The 9,590-nt window shown below is 44.3% G+C and overlaps 1 protein-coding gene across 19 annotated transcripts in view; it reads left to right on the top strand.

Annotated features, from left to right (window-relative positions):
• Window positions 1-8,682, top strand: part of Fhod3 (formin homology 2 domain containing 3) — a 497,386-nt gene extending 488,704 nt beyond the window's left edge. For all 19 annotated transcript variants that reach the window (XM_087189308.1, XM_087189306.1, XM_087189305.1 and 16 more), the window contains one exon: window positions 8,079-8,682. In XM_087189308.1, coding sequence (XP_087045434.1) covers window positions 8,079-8,161 — 83 coding nt within the window. In that variant the 3' untranslated portion in view covers window positions 8,162-8,682. The remainder of the gene's footprint in view (window positions 1-8,078) is intronic.
• The last annotated feature ends 908 nt before the right edge of the window (window positions 8,683-9,590 follow it).

Genomic DNA, 9,590 nt, shown 5'->3' with positions numbered 1-9,590 from the left:
GGGAGGTTATAGAATCTGGAGATTTTCCTTCTTCGGGAAGAGGAGGGGAGAGAGAGTTTCGAGCTCTGGGGCCGGCTTTATCAGAGGAGGAGGACGGCTCCACATAGGGTTGAGGTCCTATAACAAGATCTAAGGGGTCAGGATCTTGTGAGAGCACTGGCTTGGGAGCCTGGGTTTTGGTCTCTTGGGGTTCCCTTGGGGCCATAAGCAGAATACGAGAGTTTGTTCGCAGGGAACAACGCTGTAACCATGCCGGAGGCTCTTGACAAGCCTGGACCCAGATATTTATATATGGAAACTGATGAGGATGGCTAGGGTGCCCAGTGACCCTTCTCCATACCGCCCTGCAGAGACCTGGGTCAAAAGAGCCCTCAGCTGGCCATCCAACTCCAAAGGCCGGCCATTCCAATTGACACATGGAGCGAAGTTTTCTGTGAGAAAATTTAACCCCATATTCGTTCTCTTGTTTGGGGGAAAAAGCCAATTTAAAATTAGTGAGAAAACAATCCAATGGGGTATTTCTGGAGCAGGATCCTCCCATCTCTGTCCTGATGGTTTGGAAAGAAATACAAAATTAAACACACAACGGACAGGACACTAACGTACGAATGACAGGACAAACAGGCGCCACAACAAAAGCAAAACTAAACCTTCCCTTGTTCCTCGTCAGGAACCTTGGGGTCAGGGGAGGCTTACCGGCCCGTCAGCCACCTCACTCCTGACAACAAACGGTTGCAACTGGCCAAAAACTTACCTCCGGAGGTTTTCTGAGGTCTGTGCCTGAGTCTCCTGCTGGATCCTGTCACAGAGTCTCGGCTGAACCGGGGTTCCTTCCCTGAGGATCTCGCTGGGGCCTCCAAAATGTAAGACCAAGGGCCTTACCAAATGCTTCGAGGAGCTGACTAGTGAAGCACACCCAGGAATCCCAGCAGTGCCTTCAGAATGTAAGACCAAGAGCCTTACCAAATGCTCTGAGGAGCTGACTAGTGAAGCACACCCAGGAATCCCAGCGGTGCCTTCAGAATGTAAGACCAAGAGCCTTACCAAATGCTCTGAGGAGCTGACTACAGCGAAGAACACCCGGGAAGGAACACACCGGACAAGTTGGAAAATAAAACAGACCTTTATTAGTCTGGCCAGACGGCACTCCCAAAGCAAAATAGCTTAGAGAGGCAACTGGCTCAGAATCCGAGGCTGTTTTTATAGGGGGTTGAGGGGGAAGTTAACATATAGAATTAAAGAAAAGGGGACAAAGGTTAGTGGTCGACTGTCATGTATTGATGGTCAGCAGACATTTGTAGCTTGTTCTAAAAATTGTGGTGCCCGGAACATCAGTTCCGGGCAAACAAGGAGTTGAGTAATTTACTCTGGGACTTTAGGTCTGTTACAGATTTTTATCTAGCGTCTCAAAACTAACAAGCATCTTTATCTATTAACTCACATTTAATCACAATGGGGCTGGAGAAAAAGGAACAAAGGTCATGTAGTCCCACAACACCACCACAACAAAACAATTAAATCTACTTTAGGAGAAAATAGGTGACACGTCTCACAAAACATTAGATTCAGCCCTGTACCCGATCAGTGTACAACACAGTTCATGTGTCTTTACTTTTCCAAAATGGTATTTGAAAATATCTAGTGATTTTTTTTCACTAATCCTATTAAGAAAAATTTCCCTGCATTTTTAAAAATAGTTCTTCCTTACTTATCCTGAGCCAATTGTATCTTCTTTTATAGGGCAAGTTAACAGTGGCCATAGGCCAAAGGCTCTAAAATGCTCTTAGCACAAAATGAAGTAAAATATTAAAGGAAAGGAACAGAGTTTCTGCATGAAACTTCTTGTCTTGTCAACAATATTGTCATTAGTATTTTACTCAACAGGATTTTCATTAGTGCTTACACAGCACCTAATGATTTTCAAAGAGCTCATTAGAGATGGACCAATTTCTGAAGACACCTGAGGGTGCCCACCCACGCACAGGACATAGCACAGGAGGGTAAATAAAACAACCCAGGAGAGAATCCGAGGTAGCCTGTGCTCCAGAGTAGAGCGGTCCAGAGGCCAGGGCTCTGAGCCGGTAAAACATCTGAAAGTTGGGCTCCAGTTAGAGTGTTGGATATAGGGAGAGTCTGAAGTGTTTCACTGCACTCAGTGAATGGCTTTCTGGTTCTTTTGTTTTCAGGCAAATCACCCTCCCACTTGGGGAACTGGCACATTGAAAAAGGAGGCTGGCTTTTCACTCCTCCTCTGTGCATGTCCGCATGACTCAGAGTGGAGGCTCAGGAGGAGGGAGGAGTAATAAAAAGAGGAATCCCAAGGATCTGTCCTTCCTGCCTCCAAGAGCTGTTCTGAGAGCAAAAGAGAGGGTTCCTGGGAGGGTGCTCTGGAAAGGCCAAGCCCTTTCCTGATGGGATGTTGCAGCATTTCATTGTCTTTGCAAGGAATTCAAATGGACTCCATTTCCACACTCAAAAAAGAATTCACACATATGCACAATAGCAATGGAGACAGGATTCCACATAAATTAGCCTTGGGCTTCTTGATACAATGAGGGCAGCAGTGGGTAGTTAAGTGAGGCACTTGTGACAGTTCCCGCCCCTTCCTCCTTCCCTTCCATCCAGGTTCTGTTGTACCGATGCTTGAGGAACCTGATGCTAGTGAGAATCTGAAGCTGTCTATAGGTGCTTAGGGGCTGCCCTGCACAGAAATCAGACCTCCTCAGCTTGTGACTGTGCTGTGTCACACACCTCACTCTACACCCGTCACTGTCTGCCTCACCCAGAAGGAGACTGGATCTATCATCACCTCTTTTCCTCCTTCCACCAGGATGCTACTGTAATGGGCTTCTGCCTGTGCACACAAAGGCCGCACTGTTAGCATAGTTCTTGGCCAGTATTCCTGTGACATCCCAGAGAACTGGTGGGCCAGACTTAATCTGGAAAGGGAGAGACAGTTTTGTCCTAGAGAGGACTTGAAATATCACTGAAAAGTCAGTCAGTGAATTTCTGAGCCACCCTTCCTTTCCATGTGTAGCTTCCCAGGCTTATGTGGTTTCTCACCCAAAATTTGTTGAACATCTGTTTCATTTCTCCTCTCAGGCCAAGCTTCACCCATGGTATGTCTTCTGGGAGGCAGTTAGCTTTTGCATTTCCACTAATTACTTTCTGTTTAGTTCCTTCCTAGGAACTAAGTAGATTAAGGCATACCGGATGTGAACTGAGCCAGTTACAGAAAGAAAGCATTGCTGTAGGGGTTCTGCTAAGCAAGGAAACCATAGCCAGATCAGTGACTACAGAAAGCTCTGATGCCATGAGTGTTTCTGAGAGCTATTTCGGGAAGAGTGAACTTCATTTTGAGTTAGCTATACCCCTCTCACCACAAAGGCTGCCACCTGTAACCCTCCTAAGGTCCTGCCTTTCCCTAATGTCAATTCATGGCAGTGACTTAAATCAGGGTTCTGAAACCCAGGTGGCTACTCGATCCCTAGAGGCGAAAATGATGTATTCATTTTCCTCTCCTAGAGACCCTTTCAGTGGGTCTGGGAAGAGTCAATAAAGTTGAATTTAAGTCGACCACATTTGAGAACATCTGTTTGTATTTTTGGTATTGAATCAAATCTGTTTTAACTTTTTATTTTAAGAAAATTTTAGACTTAACAGAAAAGTTACAAAAACAGCACAGAGAGTTGTCTTGTATTTCTTGTCTTCCTTCCCCTAATATTATCACCTTGTATGACCGCAGAAACGTTTATCAAAACTAAGAAATTAGCACTGGAACAGTGCTGACTAAATAATAAACTTATTCAGATTTTACCAGTTTCTCCCCAAAAGTCCACTCTTTGTTCCATGGTCTTACCCAGGATCACATATTACATGTAGCCATTATGTATCCTTAGTCTCCTGATCTGTTCAGGACATTTCATGAGATATTTCTGAAAAGTGCTGGTCAGTTATTTTATAGAGTGACTACTGATGAGGAAAATGGACAGGTTTTATGTGAAAAAAAAAATGAATGGAGAATGAAAACAAGAAAAAGAACTCAGATGGTTAACTTATTGACAACAACTAAAAACAAAAGCAAACAAAACCTACAGGAACCCTAACACCAAGTTACTAAGGATTATTCACTTAAATTCTCTGTATTTAAGTCCAAAGGGCATGATTGGGCCTGTTATTTTAACTCCACTCAACAGACAGAACAAGATGACAACCGAGGGACAGTTTGGAATAGCAGCAGGCTGGTTCTCCCCAGCCACAAGAAACATGCACATTTAAAGGACCTTGAAGTTCTATACTATTCCTATACTCCTAGATGCAGTGCTCCCCATATAAAAATCATTAACATCTTAGGATTTAAAAAAAAAATCACACCCAGAACTCTCAAACCATGGTTGACATTATATATCAAAAACAAAATTGTTGGTGATTCAAAAGCGAAAGAACAGAATGGATCTCTGTCCTGTAGAAGCAAAGCCTGGTCAACTTCTCATCAACTTGAGTGTCACAGGGTGTCTTGTCAGGCCTCAGCAGGGCACAGCCATTCCAAGTGTGGGCTGTGATCCAAATGTCCTGGCTCAAATCCTCTCTACTCCTTGCTGTGTGAGGTTGAGCCAGTGCCACCAGTTGCTTGCTTATTGTGGGGATGATAACAGTACCATCTCAGGGTTTCCTTAAAGATTAAATGATCCATGTGAATATTCAGTAAATGGCCCCTGCAATCACCATTGTTCTCAGAGTGAGCATTTAGTAGGATTAAAAAGCCCCTTCATTTCCAAGGGAAGGAAAAAAAAAAGAGAAAAATAATGTATTCTACCTGATTGCCACAGTCCTGTGCTACATATCGACAGCAGAGGCGCCCTGTGTTAGAGCCCCCTGGCTTTGCCATGGCATTGTGAGAGCTGTCCCAAGTGTCTGGGGTCCTGCTAGTACCAGCCAAGTGACCCACACTGTATATAGAAGAGCCATGAAGCAGATGGGGATACAATGTCTCCACTCTGTTCTCACTTAAGCAGCCTTCAAGCAGGGGAGCTGATCCCATGCAGAGGGCTGGAGCTTGTTCAGGTGGGATGTGGAAATGGAGAATGGAGGGGCCCCAGTGTTATCTCACCAGACCTTCAGCCAGCCCTACCTCAGCCTGACACTTGAAAACTCCCCTTTGTTGTTTCTTGGTTGTTTCTGCTGTAGAAGTTTGGATCATGTAAGTCTATATCCTGCAGCTCCTACTGGCAAGTATCCTTGTTCTCTTAGGTCCCCAGCCTTTCATTGTTTTCTGGAACCGGTGAGTGAGAGCCAACATGTTCTGCCCTAAGGTTTCTCCTTACCCCACATCCCTGTCAGGTCCCTCCTTCCCTGACCTGGATCCTCTGTCCGTAGCACTTGGCTCATCAGCTGCTCAGGAACACTTACTGAATGACAAGTGCACCGACAAGCAGATGGACAAATAGGTGCACAAAGAGGCTCGTACCTAAGTGCGCTACTCAAGTTGGGGTACAAAACTGCTTTCAGTTGGTAACTTTCGTATCATATGTTCTTTCAGGTAGTGAAGTGAATTAACTAAGAGAAGCATTAGAGTCTCAAGGTCTTGCTCATTACACTAAAGGATTTATATCTTTCTAAGAGAACTTACTGGTATTGCCATGAAGCCCCACAGAAAGTAGGGTTCCATAAATAGGGCAGATTTTCCTAGGTGTATTTACTTTTCAGAGACACATCTGGGAAACAAAGGGAACTAAGCTTCTCCCAGAGCAGAAAACACTTGAACCCAGACAGAAAGAGAACATGGGAAGGTGGTCCCAAGCACTGGAGCGTCAAAACTGTGAGTGCGCCCACAAGAGTGGGAGCATAGTCTCTGTACACCAATATGGGTACCACTTAGCTTCATTCTGTCCTCTGAGGCTGTCCCAGATAGTCAGCCCAAGACCTATACCTATTAGGAGATTGTAACGTGGGATGTAAAGTGCCAGGTCCTTTTTTAAGTATTTATATGAACTGAATGTTATAGTTATGGGATTAGGGAAAATGTTTTGGACAGAAGTATTAAAGAAGATTCTTTAAACACCTTCTTTGGTAAAATACCTAACAGTCTGTGGGGACTTCTGTAGTCAATTCCCAAGAGTATATACCTCAATGCACAGAGGTGACTGTCCCTACTCACATGTCCATGCTACCTTCTGTGGCTAATAAAATTTGAGCTGCCCCGATAGTACTGTATGGGCTTGCATAGGCAATTTTATCTTGATGAAGAGGTCTTAACAGTCCTTCCTAGTTGAAAATATGAGAGATTTTATTTTATTTCCTGGTATTAAAATGATTTTGCTTTAACAGATACTTTAAAAAGTATTTAAGAACATAAGAGCTTGTCACAAACTAGTGTTTTTATTGCTGTACTATAGAACAAATTCCATTACTCAGTTAAATGCCGTCTGCCTCCAGCCAAGTCTCTAGAGGCAAACATTTTATCTGGATGAGTTTCACACTCAGTCTGGAATCCCAGGAGCTGGGATGGGGGAGGGTGAGCTAGCTTTAAGAGCTGCACATGGATAGGTCTGGGCCCAAACCAAGGTTTGGAAATAGAGTAGAATGGCATCAGTTGAGGGTACCCCTCATTACGGATCCTGTGCCTCTCAGAAAATCCATACTTAATGTCTGTGAGTCTTTCTGTGGGAGTTTGATCCTTTTCGTAAGTGTTGAGTACCTAATAGGCTTTCCCATAAACTGTACATTGATTGATAGACTGAATGTTGACCTCTTTTCAAAGTGCTGATAATCATTCTGGGAGAGAAGCCAATAGTCCCTCATTCTACCATGAGCCTGCATCTTTCAGATCCTTTGCTACAAGCTAAATGAGCTTTGACCAGGAGCTGATTTGGGGCATAGATTATAGGAGTTGCCTGATGGAAGGTAGAGATGGGGCACTGGCTTCTGGGGAGGGGATAAGGAGGAATTACATCAGGCAGGAGAACTAGGACACTGTGAGTGTTGTGCTTTCTCCCACAGTTTGAGTAAAGACCTGCCCTGAGATACAGGGATTGACATATCTCTTCTGAAAATAGAATAAATATTCCCAACTCCATTTGACCTTCAAAGGAATAACAGATTAGGCCAAATATAAATTGTAAATCAAAGGAAATGTAATTAGTCAGCATTTAATTGTATAGGGAGGGATAGCTGTCTCCATAGTCACCCTTACTCAGCGTTTGTTTGTTTGTGGTGCTGAGGGCCTTCTGCATGCTAGCCAAGTGCTCTACCACTGAGCTACAACCCCAGTCCCCAGCTTTCATTTTGACATCAAAATTGAGCAATACCAAACAATGGAGAAAAAACTCATATTGCCAAGCTAAACACAAGACAGTTGTGTCTCAACTGAATATGAACTTCCCTCCAAATGCCAGTGATGACCCCCATTGAAGACAGTGAAGCCACTGGCTTTCTTGAACCTTCTGTGTTTCACAGAGAACATCCACCCAGAAGTAGTTTGTCACTTTGCTCCTTGGCGTGTATTCCATGAAGGGTCATTGCTTATTTTAACCATTGTCCCTAAAGGCCTTTTGGTAGAGACAGACACCTATAACACAGAAACTCATCCTGATGTGCAGCCCACTCTGGGTTCTGGTGATACCTGACTCCCTGAGTTCCTGGTCGTCTCTCTAGCTATTACTACTCTTCCTGCAGATTTCCAGGATTGTTGGAGCTTGCTGAACTCCTCACTATGCACTGGTTTCCCATCTGCAGTTACTTCCCCAGTTCTGTTACATTCCAGATGGTGGGTAGATGCAGAGGTCTCCACATACCAACTGTCCTTCTGCAGTTGGTATCCATTTCTCTGAGACCCTGAAGGAGTTCCTCCCCTCTTTTTTAGATCCTTTCCCCCCTCTCCAGGATAGCACCATCTTCAGGTGAGCCTGCTGTAATCCCAAGATTTTCTCAAGAGCAGGGTGGTACAGAGCATCCCTGGTACCCCAGCTTCCCTGTGGGTCCTGGAAGCAAAGGGGACTGGTGTACTTACTGCCATCTGCCTCACTCCTAACACCTCCTTCTCTTCTGTCTTTGGCTGCGATCTGCGGGTGCCATGACAGTGCGGAGGACCCTGAAGAGTGGCCTGACTCCCGAAGAAGCCAGAGCTCTGGGCCTGGTTGGCACTTCTGAACTGCAGCTGTGATCCTCAGGGGCACCTGTGGACGTGTGCTAAGCAGAGGACCAGCTCTCACTGGACAGAAGCCCCAGTGGGATGGAGACTTGACACTAACACGCAATGGTTCTGAAATAGAGTGCTCATCTGTTACCTTGTGGCTTTTGTTGCCTGCTATACATTGACATGGATCTCCAGAGATCTCCTGCACGAACGTTTTTCATCGTGTCAGCTGTGTTTCTCTTCTTTCCTTAACACCTGGTTTGTTAGTTCCAAAGTGTGATACTTCTTCTGGGCAAGGAATGGCCCTTTTAAGGAACAAATCACTTCTGTCACAGTTATTATGGTAATATGAGGCAATTTGATTAGATTCACAGACTGGGTCTCTACAACACCAAAATATCCAGATGTAAACTCCAATCTTGTACTCAAAAGAAAGCACAGATTGTTTACCAGTTGTGGATTTTAGATGTACTAAATATTTATACAAATTCATAAATGTACACCCTGTTTCAAGTACTAAATAAATAGTTTAAAGCCATAATGAGAAACTTTTATTCTTTCAGGAACGTTAGACAGGAGAAATAGGAAAACACTATGGGCGTTGTGTTTCCTCCACAGTTTGATTAAAGACCTGCCCTGAGATTCAGGGATTGACTGATTTAAGAGTGTTTCAGGAACTTAAACAGCTGTGCAAACTCACCTTCTTTTCAATCAGCAAGGTCTCTTCTAGGGGCATCAGAAGCACCCTTCCTTAGAATGACTACAGGCCCTTGGGGTAGTATTTTTCTGTTAGGGTGAAAGTAGTGCCAGCAATGTGCTCTTGGAAACTCCTGATTTATGTAGGTAGGCATCAGCTCTTGTTGCAGGATATACTAGTTATTGTTACCTAATAGACATCATCCCTTACCCACAAGGCTTGCTGTGGTGCCACATATAAATTAGAGGAGCTTTTCACACATCTCTCCAGGATTGTACCATCTTCAGGTGAGCCTGCTGTAATCCCAAGATTTTCTTTGTAAGAGCAGAGTGGTACAGAGCATCCCTGGTACCCTAGCTATTATTCTGCACTCATTTTTTTTGCTTTTTATGTAAAGATGCTAGGTTTTGGTTTCTTTGAAATCTTAAGGTTTTTTTCTGTTTAAAAAATAACTTACTCTAAGGGATATGGTGCTGGAGGGAGAGATTGGATAGGGCCTTATAGTGCTGAAGACCAGTTTGTTTTCTTCCAAGTTCACTGTTGAACACAGTGCAGGGAGGAAGAGCAGGGGCCAGAAGTAGGAGACGTGGTTCCTAGGCTCCTGATTTTTGGTGGCTGTGTATCATCTGTGGTTCCTGAACCCACTGTTTGGGCTCATGGCCCTGAAATGCTATACTGCCAAGTACCATTGTAATATGCTGAATATCGGCCACCCCAAAATACCAGGTGCTGATCTTGAGAGTCTGTAATTGTTACCTT

Source organism: Heterocephalus glaber, unplaced genomic scaffold (assembly GCF_053883595.1).
Source record: "Heterocephalus glaber isolate CG9 unplaced genomic scaffold, H.glaber_assembly_v1.0 deba00000331, whole genome shotgun sequence".
NCBI classification, from domain to species: Eukaryota; Metazoa; Chordata; class Mammalia; order Rodentia; family Bathyergidae; genus Heterocephalus; species Heterocephalus glaber.
Note: the sequence above shows the minus strand (reverse complement) of the source record. Positions and strands in the feature narration are given on the sequence as shown.